Source organism: Equus przewalskii, chromosome 15, assembly GCF_037783145.1.
Source record: "Equus przewalskii isolate Varuska chromosome 15, EquPr2, whole genome shotgun sequence".
NCBI lineage: Eukaryota > Metazoa > Chordata > Mammalia > Perissodactyla > Equidae > Equus > Equus przewalskii.
Window position 1 is genome coordinate 49668550 of NC_091845.1, and position 18701 is coordinate 49687250.

General features: G+C 44.2%; 1 protein-coding gene across 6 annotated transcripts in view; it reads right to left on the reverse strand.

Moving 5' to 3' along the window:
• MLH1 (mutL homolog 1) overlaps window positions 1–18701 on the reverse strand; it is a 41304-nt gene that overhangs the window by 8949 nt on the left and 13654 nt on the right. For all 6 annotated transcript variants that reach the window (XM_070577282.1, XM_070577280.1, XM_008528031.2 and 3 more), the window contains exons 9-13: window positions 17983–18095; window positions 15633–15726; window positions 14586–14739; window positions 9421–9797; window positions 7665–7813 (exon numbers count right to left, since the gene is read on the reverse strand). In XM_070577282.1, coding sequence (XP_070433383.1) covers window positions 7665–7813; window positions 9421–9797; window positions 14586–14739; window positions 15633–15726; window positions 17983–18049 — 841 coding nt within the window. In that variant the 5' untranslated portion in view covers window positions 18050–18095. The remainder of the gene's footprint in view (window positions 1–7664; window positions 7814–9420; window positions 9798–14585; window positions 14740–15632; window positions 15727–17982; window positions 18096–18701) is intronic.

The window sequence follows — 18701 nt, forward strand, 5'->3', positions numbered from 1 at the left end:
ACCAGCAGTCAAAAAATTACAAAACACACAAAAAACCAAGACACCAAGAATTAGAATCCAGAAGAAACCACAGAATCTTATCTGCAAAGGTTTCAGAGATTGGAAATATAAGCAAAGAAGATAAACTAAGTATGTTCAGTATGCTTAAGGGGCATTAAAGCAATGAATAAGTAGAGGAAACGATCAAAAATGATCAAGAACAGGACAATGAAATACAACACGTGGTGGGGGACTGCATTCCAGACAATTTTTCTCTTGCTATAAAAAACATTAGTGTGGGCCCACCCCGTGGCTGAGTGGTTAAGTTCGCACGTTCCACTTTGGCAGCCCAGAGTTTCATCGGTTCAGATCCTGGGTGCAGACCTAGCACCGCTCATCAGGCCATGCTGAGGTGGCGTCCCACATAGCACAACTAGAAAGACCTACAACTAGAATATACAACTATGTGCTGGGGGGACTTGGGGAGAAGAAGTAAAAAAAATAGATTGGCAAAAGATGTTAGCTGAGGGCCAATCTTTACAAAAAAACAAAAACACTAGTGTGATAACTGGCCAATTTTGAATAAGATCTATAAATTACATAATGGTACTGCATTGATGTCAATTTCCTGATTTTCATAATCATGTGTGGTTACATAAGACAATCCCCTTTGATTTCAGGAAATACATACTGAAGCATTTATGGGTAAGAGAATAATTCAGAAACTTATTCTCAAATGCTTCAGAAAAGATATTTGTGGCAAGAGAAAGAATGAAGAAAATAGGATGAAATGCAACATTTTTGGGAATCTGAATGAAAGTGAACATGAATTCTTTGTATTGATTTGGCAACTTTCTTTTTTATTTATTTATTTTTTTGAGGTGAGGTACATTGGCCCTGAGCTAACATCTATTGCCAATCTTCCTCTTTTTGCTTCAGGAAGATTGTTGCTGAGTTAACATCTGTGCCGATCTTCCTCTATTTTCTCTGTGGGACCCTGGCACAGCATGGCTTTATGAGTGGTATGTAGGCCCATGCCTGGGATCTGAACCCACAAACCATGGGCCACCAAAGTGGAGCATGCAAAATTAACCACTATGCCACCAGGCCAGTCCCAGCAACCTTAAGTCTGAAATTATTTCAAAATAAAATAAATGTAAGCAGGGAAAAAAAATGATCAAGGAGATTTCCAAAAAACCAAATAAAATTTCTAAAAATGAAAAATATAATAATTGAAATTAAAAAATCAAGACAGACTTAACAACAGATTAGACAAAGTTGGCAAGGTAACTAACTGGAAGGTAGATGTAAAGAAATTATCCAGAATGCTGCACAGAGAAAGAGACGGAAAACATGAAATCAGCTTACACAATCTACAGGATAATAAATATACTATGACTCAAGTTCCAGAAGGGGTGGGGACTAGGGGGAGAAACAAGATTTGAAGACTTTTTTTTTGAGGAAGATTAGTCCTGAGCTAACATCTGCCACCAATCCTCCTCTTTTTGCTGAGGAAGACTGGCCCTGAGCGAACATCCATGCCCATCTTCGTCTACTTTCTATGTGGGATGCCTGCCACAGCATGGCTTGCCAAGTGGTGCTGTGTCCGTACCTGGGATCTGAACCGGCGAACCCCGGGCCATGAAAGTGGAACATGCACACTTAACCTCTGCGCCACCCGGCAGGCCCCAGATTTGAAGACTTTGAGGACAAAATATCTAGAATATCTCAGAAGTGACGAAAGACACCAAGCCTCAGCTCTAGGAAGCCCAACAAAATCCACACCTGACACACAGAGATGCTGCAGGACCTTAAAAGCACTCAGAGACAAAAAAGAGATTACCCACAAAACATTCATGGCTGAATTTTCAGCAGCAACAGCAGAAGCCAGAACATGATGAAATAACACATTCAATGCACTAAGAAAAAATAATTGCCAATCTAGAATTTTAAATCCAGCAAAAAAACTTTTCAAAGTAACGATGAATTAGACAAAGGAAAACTCATTTATTCACCCAATGCCCCACTAAAGGATGTGCTTCAGGCGGATTATGAACAGTCTAAGGGAAAGAACTATGAGCAAATAATATTTGCTAAATCCAAACAAACTGCAAACAACAATGTAAACGAAACATTTGAAATCCGCATCGAAACTGTGGATCTAACACCACACACCAAAGAGGGCTTCCAGGTAGACTAGAGCTGTCAGTGAACGCATTTTAGGAGACAATATAAAAGCATGTCTTTAATTATCCCAGAGCTGGGAAGGGTTTCCTAAATGAGATGAAAAAAGCGAATCTGTAAAGAACAATTCATAAAATCTGCCTATATTAAATCTAAGAATTTGTTTATAAAACAAGTGTTCATTAAAAAAACCCAGATGAGCCCTAAACTGGGAGAAGATGTTTTCAGGTAACTGATCATATCTAGAATATATAAAGAACTCGCAAAGTCAGTTAGAAAAAAACAATAACCCAACCAAAAGATGGGCAAAAACCTTAAATAGGCACTTAACAGAAGAAGAAATATACTTACTCAACTTTATCATTAACCAAAGAAATACAAATAAAACCCATCACCAGATACCACTTCATAAACACCAAACTAGTTAAAAAGTCTGACAATAACCAAATATTGGAGAAAAGGTACAGCAAATGCAATTTCTTCACATTGGTGGGACTACATTCAGATGACCCCTTTGGAAAACAGTGCTACTTTATGACCCAGCAGTAACTCTCCTAAGTATGTACCGTGTGGCAGAGCTTCTCAGCCAGCATGCCAAGCTCTTGAGCCCCTCATGTCTGGGAAAGGGGGTGAAGTGTGACAGGCAGGGTTGAGGCTATGAGTCTTCCAAATGTCCCTCAATGCAGAATGAATGAATGAACATGCAGTATGGTCACGAAATGGAATCTGTCACACAGAAAAAGTAAACCAGAGCATAACGGCAGGTGAATTTTAGGAACGTACGCAGATGCACGCATGTGTACTATATATATATATATATATACACACACACACACATATCAGAAAAATACAGTATAATTCCATTTATATAAAACTTAAAACTTGTAAAACTAAACAGTAAGCTTTTGACGGCTACAAATATGGGTGGTAAAACTATAATAAAAAGGAAGGAAATAATCACAAAATTTAGGGTCATAGTTACCCCTCAGGGAGGAGGGGTACGGGATGGGACAGGGAAGCACACAGGAGCTTCAGAGGTGACGGAATGTTCTTTTTCTTTAAGCAGGTGTTCGTCTGTTTTTTTCTGTAGATCCTACGTATAATTTACAAGTATGATTTTGTATTTACTAATATATCTGTCTATGTTTTCTATGAAAGAAGTAAAACCAGCACCACCATAAAGGGGGGTGACGACAAGACAAGGGTCTGGGGACAGCAATAAGCCTGTACACATCATATTTTCACTATCCTTTTATTTTAAGCTTGGGTTCCACAAATGAATCCTCATTTTGTTACATAAGTTCTGCAACACTCTCCCTCTCCCCATAAAAAGACGCTTATTTTCCTCCTTTTTAGAATAAGCGTTCCCCTCTGCTCCCACTGGAAACTCAATGTCTCTACAGGATGTTCTGCGTAGGCGGAAAATGATTATTTTAAAAGCTGGAGAACATCAAATAATCTTGAATAATGAGGCACTGGAGGAAAGAGAAAGCAGTGTAATCTACTAAAGAGGGTCAGAGATTTTTCCACAGACTGTTCATGGAACGCTCCGCCGCATCCACAGCTCCCGAAGTGCAGCCTCGCCAGCAAGGGCAGCGCGGGAGGCAGCGTCCGCTCACGGGCACAGGGGCCCCTCCCAGAGCTGCTCTTTCAAACAGGCAGGAAACCAACAAAGACGAGCAGGGCTTTTCTTCACCGGCTTCCTGAGGCTACTGAGACCTCTTATCAGGACTTCAAGAACCTTTATTTCTTCCTCCCCCATCCCCTTGGCACTAGAAGTCTGTGGGCATTTCCCTGACATTCTACCAGCAGCAAAATGGGACAAAATCCTTCTGTGCTTCAAAGCCAAACCACACATCTGAGTTCACAACAGAGCCACCGGGTCTCAGCACGTTGTTTCCAAGAAGCAGGGAGGAAAGCCAAACCCGAAGGAAAGGGCAACCACTCCTCTAGTTCCTAATGGCCACTTGGAGGGTAGAAGCTCCTCGCCCTGCTGGACGGCCTGCCTGACGCCAGCGCCTGAGGCTGTCGCCTGAGATGATCAAGAAGCCCTCCTGGGCAGATCTCGCCTGGGTTCTGCTGAAGCAGCCTTCCACCTCCGTTACCCAATGTCTCAGCCTACCTTCTGCTGCAGCCGGTTATTTACTAAACAATCGCCACAACACCGTGGCGCCTTCAAGGCAGGGTCATGGCTCGTTTATCCCATGTTCTGCCTCGGAATGGCACAGCACGTTTTGTAGAGAAGATACTTGACAAATGTGAACTGATTTCATGTACCAAAAGAAACTGTCATGTGGTGACAAACTACAGAAGAGGATGCACCGTTAGACCCAAGACTGTTCACCAAAGGCCAAGATAAAATGTTCAGCACAATTTCACATTCAAGTGATAGCAAATATCTTTAACTTATGACATTCCTTGTCCTCATTAGTTAACAGATCAAAATTATGGGACTAGCAATAGGTAAGTTCAGTCACTACTAATCCTGAGATGAGCCTAGTTCCATGGAGCACTTGACTGGATACTGGGCCTTCCAAAATTAACCTCCTGTTAACTGACAGTGTGCCCACGGTAAGTCCACCCAATTCAAGAGAGCTGTCTGGTTGAGTGTGCAACTTCGACATCCCCTTCAGAATAAAGATTCTAGGACTTCACCACCCAGGCTGCTCCTCTCATTTATTCACTCCTTTAGCAAATATCTACTGAGTCCACATGCCAGACGCTCTACTGGGCACACTGGATAAAGCGGCGAGCTCAACAGACACGATCTCTGCAGAGACAATACGCTGATGAAATAACCACACAAATCAGTGCCACTAGGAATGTCGTCACCAGGAAAGTATCTCTCACTTCTTCCCTGGGACAGGGGCACAATGCCACGGGGGAGCAGCGAGGCTGCTGGTCTGTTAAGGTGAGTGGCCCACCTCACCAAATCCGAGCTTCAGAGAAATCCCTGTACAGTATTCAACCCAGACAATCAGCCTGCCCTGCTTGTGCTCAGGGTGTGAACCAGATGCCAACGGGCAGGACCCAAGGCAGAGGTCCCCCCCTAAACAGTGCCTTGGGGATTACAAAGCACACACACCACATCTTAGGTATTCACGACAACAGCCTAATAAGGGCTGGAGCAGTAACATCATTTCACAGAGCAGGAAAAGGATGCCAAAAAAGTTGAACCAATTTCCGACTGGCTACTCAATGGTGTAGCTGGCAGGAGCTGCAGTGGAGTTCTTCTGGCTCCAAAGGAAGTGCTCACTCTACTCCCCATAACAGACAGCTACTTCCTCTGCAAGGCCCGACACTGGCGGTGTGCGGGAAAACACCAGCTTCCGTTGAAGGGACCAGAACCACACGGTGCGCTCGCCTGGCATAGGCAGCTGACCTGGTTTTGCATCTAAATATTGGGCTAGCCCCCCTGCATGCAGGCCGTGCCCGTTACACCCCACGCCCAACAAGGCATGTACTGAGCCTGCTTTTGATGGTCGAGATGTTTCAACTACTCTGTTCTCTCCATCTTCTATTCCATTTTCCTCATCTTTAAAGTAGAGACAACAGCAGCTGCTCTGCCTCCCTCACAAGACTATTCTAGAATTAAATGAGATAACGTGCATGAATGTACAATTTTAGAACATTTAGATTCATCACCCTAGCCTCAAAAATGGACTCCAAACCTGACCAAACTTGATGCAGGTTAGTTTTAGACTGCACTGAAAATAGCCTGCCACTTATTGAAATTATATTCAGAACTTACTGAAATTCTAACTTTAAATAGTGTGCCTCGCATGAGAGGTATGAACCCTTAAAAAACACTCAGTAAATTCCCAATCTGAGGGAGTCTGTCAATTAAATGACTGGGAGGAAGAGTGCTAAATAAACGGAGTAACAGCCCACCTGTCTTATATTATTTAGAATGGTTTTAAAAGCTCCCAGCGGGGATGGCCCCGTGGCCGAGTGGTTAAGTTCGTGCACTCCGCTGCAGGCGGCCCAGTGTTTCGTCGGTTCGAATCCTGGGCGCGGACATGGCACTGCTCATCAAACCACGCTGAGGCAGCGTCCCACATGCCACAACTAGAAGGACCCACAATGAAGACTATACAACTATGTACCGGGGGGCTATGGGGAGAAAAAGGAAAACAATAAAATCTTTAAAAAAAATAAAATAAAAAATAAAAGCTCCTAGTGTGAAAGCCAGTAAGAGAGGGAAAGAGCTCCCAGAGAAAATCTTATGGAAACAAAAGTCAGAAGCCAAGTGGCAGCTACTTCCACAAGTGGTGGAACCCTAGTCCCAGGAAGTCTCTCCCCTTCCCAAGTGTGGGGACACCCTATCCCTTTCCGCCGTGGAGACAAAGGCCCAGAGAGCTACGAAAAGAGAACAAACAAGGAAGGACAAAGAGAGGCCTTCCTGAATTCGTTCAAACAAGCTGAGACTGAGACACAGAGAAACTGTGAGAGGCCACTGAGTCACAACAGCTTTTTTAGATGGTTAGGGATTAGTGGAAAGGTACTGAATTGCTCCTCAGCCACTCATTCCCTTTGAAAGTTAATCCCGATTGTCATACTTTAAGATATATTTTATAGCAGTGTTGAAATTCAGCTATTTTAATCAAGAAATGTGTAATGGCTGAAAAATGGAGAGGCCCCAGCTGAACTGAGTAGACTGAAGTGCAGAGCTGCCCTCTGGAGTCCCCGGCAAGGAGGTCTACACTTGGAGCAGGCGTGTCTGACTCATCAAGTGGGGACAGGGTTGTTGCCAGGGCCGAGTCGCTGTTGTGCATCTCAGTCCCTGCATCAGCTCATCCCTGGGAGGTGACTTTTTTTAATTTCTAAAACCAAAAAGTTAGTTTTGAATTAACAGGGATCAAAATGGAGTTCTACACTCTCGTATTCCCAAAAGCTATTTCTGAGGAAGATGATAATGATTTATAATTTTGTCTCCAGGATATAAAAATATCTATTGATTTCTTACTCCGTAACAAGTGTTTTACTTACATTTTCTCTCTAATCAGCACAATAATCTTCAAGGGAAAAGTCAATCTCATTTTACAGACGAGGAAAAACTGAGGTAGAGAAAGGTAAAGTCATGAGTCTAAGGTCACACAGAAGTGACAGTGCCAGGACACGAACTCAGGGCCCTCGGGAGCCTGTGCACCTTTAGCAATAGCACACCCCATTCAGGCCACAGGATTAGAATTTTGCTGATCATTACACTTCTTTCAGCTAAAACAAAAACAAACTGAAGATTATTTAAATGGCTACTTTAGCTCCTACGGTTTAATGAGAAAACTGATTACTTCTAATTAAAACCAGAGACTATTTTTTCCCCTTTCCTCTCAATTGAAAATCACCTTTAAGTTGCTGCTGCTGCGGATTAGTAAAGGAAGGGAGGTTTGCTCAGCACACTGCAGTGACCGCCCTGACATAAACGCTTCCTGCATTTCCAAAAGCTTCACATTAGCAGTTCTGGCCCTTGGGGTCCCAGGCAGACCTTGGCACTTACGTACTCTCATGTCCCCGTTCATTAATTTCTTCTTGGAGACTCAGAACACTGGTGAGGTTAATGATCCTTCTCCGGGGAGTACAAGCTGCTGTCATGTCCTTTCTGGAATCACCTTCCACCATTTCCACATCAGAGCCTTCTCGATGTCTTTTTCTGCAAAGAAGATAAGGAACGGGCAGATCATTACTATTCTTTTTTATTATTATTATTTTTAACTCAGCCAAACTGTGTGTATTGCATTTTGGAGAAGGAAGCAGCTTCTCTGGCTGGCCCTGCACCTAGGGGGGGTCCCTGTCCTGGTGGCAGCCCAGCAAGATCAGTGTATTCTCCGGCACACTGCTTATGCGACAACCCTCAGATCTCAGTGTGGCCTACTGCACACAGGACTTTGAGTCCAGCTCGGCCCTGAGGGCTGCAGGCCTTGAGCAAGTGAGCTGACCTCGCCAAGCCTCCTCCATTCAGTCCTCCATCTGTCCACCCATCAGACAGTGGTATAACATCATGAACAAGACTGACAAGGTGCCTGCCCTCACAAGGCTTACTTTCCAGTGGGGGTGTCAAACAGCAGCAGAAAAAAAGATCATTTTAATTAGCAACAAATGCTACGAAGAAAATAAAACAAGGACAAAGAAGGCCTCTGGTAAGAGGTGACATTTGAGTTGAGACCCAAGTGACAAGAAGCCAGGGTCTTCCTAGGCTGAGGGAACAGTGAGAGCAAAGCGGGTAAGCAGCTCAGTGAGTTCAGCCACAAGAGAAGTGTGGCCAAAGCACCACGAGGGAGAGGGGAGGTGGCGGGCTGGAGGGAGGCAGCGGGGTTTAACCCCAGCTCAGTGGGAAGCCACTGGTTTTCAGCAGAGGAGTGATGCAATCTGACTTCTGGTTTAAAGAGGTTTCTTTGACTGCTGTGTGGTAAACGGCCCATGGTGTCAGTTCCACAAGTGATAAACAGAAATGCAATCCTTCTCCTGCAGGGCTGTTAAGAGCATTAGGTGAGATAACGTATGTAAGATGTAATCTAGCAAGACAACTAGACTGACTCGGAGATGAGTAAACCGGAGTTAAGTAACATGTCCAAGTTCTAACGGCCAGGAGTGCCAGGGTTCTGGTGCTCAGCCACCAAGTGGATGTGCAGCAGTGGACAAACGACTTCACCCTGAGCTCCAGGTTCAGTCCCTGCACACGTTAAATAATCAATATCCACCTCACAGATTTTAGTGAGATGTCTTTAAAGAGCCTGGAGACTGTATACTGGAAATGCTCAAAATTAAACGATGGTCATTATTATTGTTCCTGCCCCTTTCTCTAGCTCTCTTTCACCACACTCTCATGTGCTTCACGGAGTTCCATAATCTGAACTGAGAAAGTATGTTTCTTCCAAAAGGAATGAAAGCAGCTGAGTAGGATGAACAAGAATCCTCTGGATATTTTAGGCTTCTCTCTCCAGCCACCTCTGCTATTGAGGCTTTATCAAAAGTCATTGCTAAAAATGAAGGATAAATCTTCTGATTTTTTTCCTGATGTCTTTTTAACTAATACTTGGAATCACAGACATTTAAGATATTTCAAAGCCCACTGTGGTGAGTGACTCTCAAGCCATGATCAAAGGCAGACGGTGCACAAGGCTACAGCTCTGTCCCACTGGAGGCAGAGGGTGAGTGAGACAGACAGAAGATGCAAGTGGTTCACAAGAAGCCCAAGTCAGGAGACAGTTTTATTAATGAACAAAGGAGGCAAGCTGCACTTCTCCCAAAAGGCCATACCTGGGGTTGCCCGGGCTGGAAGGGGGCCCCCTCTTCTCTGACGTCTCTGAAGTCTCCTTTGTTGCATCCCCCTTCGATCCTTGATTCACGGCAGCCACTTCCGCCGGGTCTGGGAGTTCAAGCATTTCCTCATCTTCCTGCCTGGCCCCACCACTAGAAGCATCTGTCCTGTCCTCTGGGACAACGGCCTGAGGCTGACTGGACGGAACCCTGCTCACAGGCTGCAAGAAGGCATCGAGCTTCTGTTCCCGAGAATCTGTGCGGACCATTTGGTGGGCATAAATCTTGTCGCCACTTCCAGAAGAGGATGAGGGGATCACACCCCCTGTGGATTTAACCGACTCCCCAGAGGGGCCAGGAAGACCTGGTAGTAAAGTCTGTGTCAAGAAAGAAAACAGTGGGAAGATTCAGAATATGAAGCAGAGAAGTACAGCTCCCAAAATGTACTAGTACTGGATAAAGAAGCTAGAACCAGGTCTAGCTATCATTTTAGAATTATTATTATAGAAACAATTCTGACCAAAATTTGAAGTATAAAAGTAAGGATATACAAACATAAAATTCAAAAATTCGGTAAAGTCCTTCTAATCTTAAAATTGGTTTGAAATGGAAATATGAGTGTAAAGTTCTCATATTTTTGTCTTTTCTTCTTCTTTTTTTTTGGAGAGGAAGACTGTCCCTGAGCTAACATCTGTTCCCAATCTTCCTCTTTCTGCTTGAGGAAGACTGTCCCTGAGCTAACACCTATGCCAATCTTCCTCTATTTTCTATGTGAGATGCTGCCACAGAACAGCTTGATGAGCAGTGTGTAGGTCTGCGCCTGGGATCCAAACCTGTGAACCTGGGGCTGCTGAAGCAGAGTGTGCAAACCCAACCACTATGCCACTAGGCTGGCCCCTGTCTACTTTTTTTTTTTGCTGCCACAAACGGATTTTTTTATTATGGTAAAAATATACAGAACATAAAATTTACCATTTAACCACTTTTAAATGTACAGTTCTGTAACATTAAGTACATTCACATTGCTGTGCAACCATTGACACCATCCATCTCCAGAACTTTTTCATCCTCCCAAAGTGAAACTCTATGCCTATTAAACAATAACTCACCATTGTCCCCTCCCCCTCAGCTCCTGGCAGCTACCATTTTGCTGTTTTAAAATATACATACTTCCTAGCTCTGTCTGCTGGAAAGGCCTAAAAGCAATGACTATCCAGTAGCAATGAGGACCCCTGATCCCAGATTATAGTCTCTAAATACCACTCCCCACTAAAATAAACAGAGCTCCTTGGAGAAATAACCAGTTCCAGGGCTTAGGCTGGGGGAGTAAACATCTTGTCTTGCCAGAAACAAGGAAACTATCAACGACCAATGAAGTGGATCAAAAGGGCAAGAGCACTAGCTTGAAGGGGTCTCCATTGGTCTAAGATGGGATAATTTCAGCATCAAAAAGAAAACCGACTATAATTGATTCAATTATATTGTTTTGTTAACAACTATGACAAAATACTGAGAAAGAGAAAGATGGGGAGGGAGGAAGGAAGAGAGAGGGAGAGAGAGAGGGAGAGAAAAGCAGGGAGAGAAAGAGGAAACAGTCACCGAACGTTACTGGAGCTTGCTAGGACACCAACTCATTCCTTTGCAAATTGATAATTAAAAAGATAGAATTCAGCGTTTATCCTTACTTTCTAGTATGAACTGTATTTCAGGATAACCAAATAGCTCTAACAAACTCTATAAGAATTACAGTTAGTTAATACAGAATAAACTGATAAAATCAGAAAATCCTAATCTTGCGATCCTAATTAAATAACTGATCCTGGTAATGGTCACCAATGAACAATGAAACCACTAAGCTAAATACGAATGGAAAACTTCACAATGAAGGAATTGGGCCGTCACCAGCTGAACCCGCTGATGAATCTTATCATCAAAATGACAAAACAAGTCAGCATGCGCCTCCTGCTGGGATTCGATAGAAAGTACATGGTATTATCTACCAAGAATTCTTGGGAAAAAAGTTTTTTTCAAAATCTGAATATAATCGTGCCTCTAGATCTAACTTGCAGTTTACAGGAAACATGGAGGATTAGAACGAGTTAAACGACACTAAGAAGCAGCAACCAGCCAACTGAAAGTGTGCATGATTCTACAGGGAACCTTTAGGATAGGCCACGAGAACAAAAAATGTAGGGTGATTCTTCTAGTTTCAAAGAGACTTAAAAGAGATTTAAAAGACATAACAACACAGCTCAGGGCCACTCTTCCTCACCAAAAGAAGCATACCTTAAGGAAAAAAAAAAAGACAACAACCAAATATAATAAGTGGAACTTGATTTGATACTTGTTCAAGTAGCTTTGAACAAAGCTACTATAAAAAGATCTTTTTTGGACAATTGGGATATTTGAATATAGATTGGCTATAATTTTATTAGGTGTAAAAGGACATTGTGATTACAAGGAAAAAAATATTTTAGATGCATAATTAAGTACTAAGGAAAAAATAAATGTTTGGAATGTACTTTAAAATACTCCTTTCCTACCCCCAGGGGAGAGGAACTGACAAAACAAATAGGGAAAAATGGTGATGACTGTTGAAGCTGGGTGATAGGTACCTGGATATTTGTTGTATTATCTATTTTTATGTGTGTTTAGAAATATCCAATAATAAAGAGTTAAACAATAGAGCATTAAAGTGCTCAAAAAGGGAAAACCTTTCTTCCCAGACAACTTAAAACCCTTGCAATGTATTTACTTTCTTTGTCTGTGCAATATCCATGGGTGACTTTTGGGAAGCAGAAATTAACATAACTACTCTGCAGATGTTTCCTTGGAGCTCACCTAGGATGGACTGAGGACAATCACTCTGGCCTGCGCAACATGCTGCTCAGCTTCATCTCACACTTTGGGCCTTTCCTCTTACTCCCCACCCGCCAACCTGTTTCCAGGTCCTGGCTATTCTAGATTTTCAACTTTTAGTGAATGGAGCTACTTCCTCTGTCCAGATCCTCACTACTCCCAAATTGCTGTGGGTTTCCCTCTTGCTCCTCTCCAATCCATTTTCCACATTGCAGCCAGAGTTCTTCATAAAATGCAAATCAGATCCCATTAATTCCCATCAAGTCAAAGTCTAAACTCTTTAATATGCCAACAAAAACCCCCCTATCAGGCCTGAACTCTGCAGCCTCAACTGTCACCACTGTCATCACCCCCAACCCCAACACTCAGGCTCAGCGTTGCTTCACCCTGGCTGCATATAACTGCACATGCGGAAGTTTTTAAAAAATACTGATGCCAGGCCCTAGGGCCTGAGATTGACTTATTGGTTTGGGGAGGGCCCAGGCATCAGTATTTTCTAAAAGGTTCCCAGGTGATTCTAAAGACAGACAGGGTGGAGAACGCTGGGTCCACTGTGCTGAACTTTCAGATGCTCAAACACATGTCCTCTTGCACCCCTAGGCCTTTATCTTCACTGTTTCCTCTGCCAGAAACACTCTTTTCAACCCTCCTCTCCTTTTTCCCAGCTATTTCCTACTCAGCCTTGGGGTCCCAGCCTCCACATCCCTCCTTCCCTTCCCTGACTGCCCAAGTCTGGGACAGGAGCCCCTCCTACATACTCCCAAGTCCCTGATTTGCTCTCTTGTGGGATGTACTCTCTAGGAGATCGTGAATGCCTCTGAGAAGGCAGGAACCCATCTGTGCTGCATCCCCAGGCACCCAACGCAGTGACTCCCCCACAGAAGGGTCTCAATGCATATGTGGGGAGGGAGGCAGAGGACGAGAAGCAGGAAAGGGGCACTGAGGCTAAGTGAGCAACAACAACAGATATAAACCAGCTAATAGTTCTTGAGCACTTCCTATGTATGACACTGCTCCCAGAGCTTTGTCCACCTAGACCCATTAATCCTCTGGGGGCACGTGTGTCCTCAGCTTGTCCACGGGCAGTGCAAGGGTTTGTGCACTTATTACCTTGACAAGACCTGGGGCTCATGTTGGTACAAGGAGCCCATGAAAGGTTCCCAGGCAGATCTTCCTTCTGCCCACCTGTCACATAGGCCTTTCAGGTGGTCACCGGTAGCAGTCTGACAGGACTCACTCCCCTTCTGCCTGAACAATCTCCAGGTGCGTGGGTTCCAGGGGTGGTGGGGCTGCCCCAACTGTGTTTAATCTCACTGGTTAGTGCCCACGCCATCTCCCACCTAGGCTCTTTCCAGGTGGGTAACCGTGAACACTCTTTGGGAAGTGAAGCATTCATCCGCTTGGGAATTTCTAAAATTTTCTGTGAAGCAGGGTCTCACAGAGGCCCACTTTCTGCTTGCAAGACCCACTATAAATTTAATGGGGAAAATGTTTCCATTTCCGTAGTTTCAGTGCCTGTTGTGCTTCTGATAAACACACCCTCAGTGATGAACCTGAATAAAGGGCTGCCTAGAATCACATCATCTCAAGACTGGGAGGGGACACTGGAGATCCTATTATCCCACCTGCTTATTTTACAGATGGGGAAACTGAGGCCCCAGAAAGGGAGACTAGCTTGGAATCATAAGCACTTAGAACCTGGATAATTTTAGTAAGATGAATGGTGGCAGGCCCTTTAGGAGACACTTTCCATCTGCTGTTTACCTACTGCTTATAACTGTCCTCGAACTTGGGGATGACTGGTTCCAACTTTACTGAGGGAGACCTGGAGGCCAGGGAAGGCCAGTCACACGGCGGTAACCCAGGTCTGTCTGACACTAGAGGCCCATTTCTTTCCACTGTCCCACTGCCTCCCTGGTGGCCCAGCTCCCCCTGCCCCAACACCCCCTGATGCTGCTCTGTGGATGTGGGATCGGCCTCCTCTGGAACATCTCCAGTGGAGGAGAATGCATGGAAGAAGTGCCCTATTCTGTTTCAGACAGCTCGTTGTCCTAGGACGTCATCTAAGGTCCCAGATGCAGGCAGAATGAGAAGAACTCAGGCCCTATGACTCCAGGCCCAGGGATAACATCACAATTCCTTCACAGTCAGGTTCAAAGAAGGAAACGGTGCTAAAAGAAAACTATCAAAGTGACACTTGGAAAGAGTCCTAGAGCAACAGGTAAAAATCTGGGCTCTCATGTCTGATGGGGCACATTTTAAGATGGCAAAGGCATGAGAAAAAGAGCTGATGAAAGCACCCTCACCTGGGTGAAGTACATCCTGGAGGAGTTGGAGCCCAGGAGCTTGCTCTCAATGTGCTGCTGCACCCGCTCCAGGATGCTGTCCTCATGCAGGAAGTGAACTTCGTGCTTTGTGGGGTGCACATTGACATCCACATTCTGGGGGCTGATTTCTAAACTGGAAGGAAAAAAGAAAGAGAACAATTACCTCAGACGGTGGGGGATGGGGAAAAAAATCATACATGGCATCTATGGTGGCCAGAAGACTTGGGGAGGCCAAATGGCACAGTGGTCAAAACTTCAAGTCTGAGCAACCTGGGTTCAAATGCTGACTCTGTTACTTAAGAGCTGTGTAGCTCTGGAGAAGTTACATCATTCGTATGGAGGGGATTAAAATCACTTAAAGCACTTTGCATGTACCTGACACATTTATTATATGTCAGCTGTTATTAATCATCACTCCAGAACTAGTGAAATTGCTTATTACACGATCTAGGGCAAGGCACTTAACTTCTCTGGATCCTTTTTCTCATCTGTAACTATCTATGAACCTGTCCCCTACTCAATTTTCAGTATTATATGAGGATCAAAACAAGAATATATGTGAGAGAACTTATCACTAAAATTGTAATACAAAAGTCAGTTTAGAGGCTGTGCCAGCTAGCAACTTATTGCTTCAGCTTCAAAAGCATCTTTCATTTGCTCTGTGATAACAGAGCTTTGCAATGTGAAGCTTTGTCAGTAGAGGGAGCTGGAGGGACCCTGGAGGAAGAAGGGGTTTCTCCACCAGGTTCCGGCAGATTCTGCCTGGTTCAGGGGCAAGACACGTTATCCTCCTCTGTTTCAGTAACACAGATCCTGGCACGTGGGAGGCTCTCAGAGGTTCTGCTACATGAGTGAGTAAATGAAGGAAAACTGTGCCCTTTACCTATGAGAAGGGACATAACATCCTTTGCCAGTGGTGTGTGGGTTTCATTCTGATTGGGCTGTTAGCAAGCCCTTCTCTTCCAAAGAGGACAGATGGATGCAATTTGTTTTGAGTCTTGGGTAAGGAGTTTGGTGCTGCATTACCTGAGGTACAGGAACGGGTGTGTATTTTTGGGCAAATATGCTGCATACACCGTTTCTATGGCTTTTCTCAAGGAAGTCGATTCTACCAGACGATCTAAAAATTAAAAGGAAAGTGACCAGTTCAAAACTGTCCTGAGGGGTGAGGTGACAGGTGCACATTCATACCATGCCATGAAATCACCTCAGAAAGAACACTTCTAGAGTGACATCCACATCAGTCCCCTAGGAAAGAAGGGCGCCCTTCACCTGTCACTACTTCCCAGCCTCTCCCGCTGGCCTTGGGGCTCTCTCCTCTCGCCCAAGTAGCAGAAACATTACAGGGCAGTAAATTCTGCCTCTCACTTCCCTTTCCCTCAGTCAACCCAGATGGACTATCTTAGCCCTTGCTCAGCACAGTGGGCAGTATGACCTCAGCTCTCAGACTTTTCATTCTGCAAATACATACGGGCTACCTATCCCATGTGCCATGTGCTGGGAGACAACATGCGAGGGAATAAACTAATTCCAACTCCAAGAGGTAAGTACTACTAGAGAGAAGTGTGGGCTAAATGATGAGATGAGGGAGCAGCTAACTGTTCAGGGAGTTCCAACAGTGGGGTATCCAAACTGAATAATGAAGGGTGAGAATGAATTTTCCAGGCAGTATAAATATCTGAACGCATGTTTAACATAATTCAGGAAATGAGGCCGGTTTGAGGGAGTGGAAAACAATTAAAGCTGGGAGAGATAAGACCAAAATCAGAGGAAGATGTATTTTCAGAAAATATAGCTCTTTTTTCTCCCCAGATGGCCTGCCGATGATCTGTGGTCCTGTGTTGGTGTGGCCAAGGATACGTCACATCTTTTTGTTTCCAATGAGAAGAGTGGCCATGATCGTATCACTGCAGAGACTATCATTCTCTGAGTGCTCACTACATCCACTGCTCCCTCAGTGTCACCGTACTCTGTCACACATGTCCTCACCACACAGGCCTGGAGCAGGTGTGGGCGCCAGACAAGAGGGCAGCTGGGGCCTCTCTGCTGAGATTTCTGAACTTGAGACAGGCCAAAGAAGTGTTCTTTGTTCCTGCCACCTGAGAAAGCCTGCACAGTGTGTGGATAACTGAATGACACGATCTCTCCTCGCTACTGGGAACTTGTCATCATGACCAGATTAGCTAATGTTAGCACAGAACCCGTGTGGCAAACAGCCCTACTAGAAGTACGGACATGAGCTAGTCAGACGGCACTTACACTGATTTTTGCGTGTCTATTCTGTAGCCAACATGCCTTACAAAGCAGTTATTCTTCATGGTTAGGAAAAAACATTTTCTTAGCTCTGATTAAAGCAAGCTGTGTTATACATCAGGCTTAAGTCCTTCCTGAGGAAGCAGGAAAAAACCCCACTAACATAAATCAGTTTAACAGAAGCTGCCTGTAAAATCTTAGTTCTCTCCTCACTGTTACTATATTGGTTTGAACTACTGCTGTAAACTATGCATAATCTGGGGCATTTATAGCTGGTTATCGCTATAAAAGGAAGAGGGGAATATATCATTTCCAAGAACAAACAAAATAAAATTAAAAAACCAAAATAAAAATTATAAAATAATTACAAATTGCTTTAAAAACTAAAGATAAAAATGGAAAGATGCATCTTGTTTCTGGATGGAAGATGAACAACTGAGTCTGACCGTGTTTGGGATTATTTGCTGTTGCCCTGTTTCTCAAAATTGTATAACATGCAATTAAGTAAGAGGCAGAATGCAAAATGTTATTTACTTAATAAGTAGCAATCATGTAAACACTATGTCAGCACAGAGATAAAGACTGGAGAGGAATATGAGAAAAACCCAAATTCATTTAGTTAACTTCCTCCCTGATTTCTAGTACTGCTCTTTGAATCATAAGTCACTCTCTTTCTTTACAAAGAAAAATCTCAAGGGCTTAGCATTCAATTTCTTTACTTTAATGATACTGCCTACACCCAAAGTTCCCTTCTCCCTGGGCCTGCTGTGCAATTTCAAACAGCGGACCTTGACCTAAGGAGAGAAGAAAGATCTGCCTAGGGCCTGCTTGCAAAGGCTCCAATGCCAGCAGGTGAGGAAGGTGTGCTGGCTCAGAGGGGCCTGTGATACCCTCTCTCTGGCTCCCTCTTAGAGGCAAGAACCAGACTCCGCTACAGTCGGCTGGCAATGAGCGTGTATCAGAGGGCAGAGCAGACTTAGGCCAGAACTCATAAATGCTTCCTAAGTAAACCACACTTCACAAAGTTTCCCTGTGTGTAATGAAACCTGTGGATGAGGAACTTTTCCATGGTCCCATCAAATTCCCTGTGAACAGACTTCCCCACTGGTGCTTTTTCACTTACGGTTGATGAAGAGTAAGAAGATGCACTTCTTCACTGAGTAGTTCGCATTGGATATGTAGCCATTCATTTTGAAGCCTAGTGTTTTATCCTCACACCCAACTTCTATCAATTCTCTAGTTGGAAAAGAGAAATTCTGAGGCTTTTGAAAACAGTGAAAAACTCAAACATTATAAAAGAACCAGAGTTGGAAAAATCAGGGCTCCTTCCCATAAGCTAACTCTGCCAAATGAGGACCCGACACTTGGTTTATTGAGGTCCTCTGGGCCCCTCCATCCGTCCTTCCATCCACCCACCCACCTACCTACCCAGGCAGTGTTTTCAGCATTTATGCTATATGCCAAGCACTGATCTAACTGCTGGGACATAATGACAAGTCCAAGCTCCGAGATCTTATTTTGCTGAAACTTTTAATGTATCTCAGTAACTAAATCCCTGAGATTCCAAAGAACTCATCTCTGCTGAATCCCTTACTATACTGAATACCATCACAATGGGGCTCCAGCATGGTGTTCCCCAGTGTGTGTATGGGGAGGTGAGGTTACCAGGTGAAAGGGTCCTCACAAGCCAGTCATTTCTGCCTGAGGGCCTTCCCTAGTGCTGGTTCCTCTGCCTGGAAAGCTCCTCTTCACCTACCGTGAGCTAGTTAATTCCTCCTTATCCCTCATATCTCAGGGGTTACTTCCTCAAAAAGCCTTCTCTATGCCTCTCCATGAGGCTGA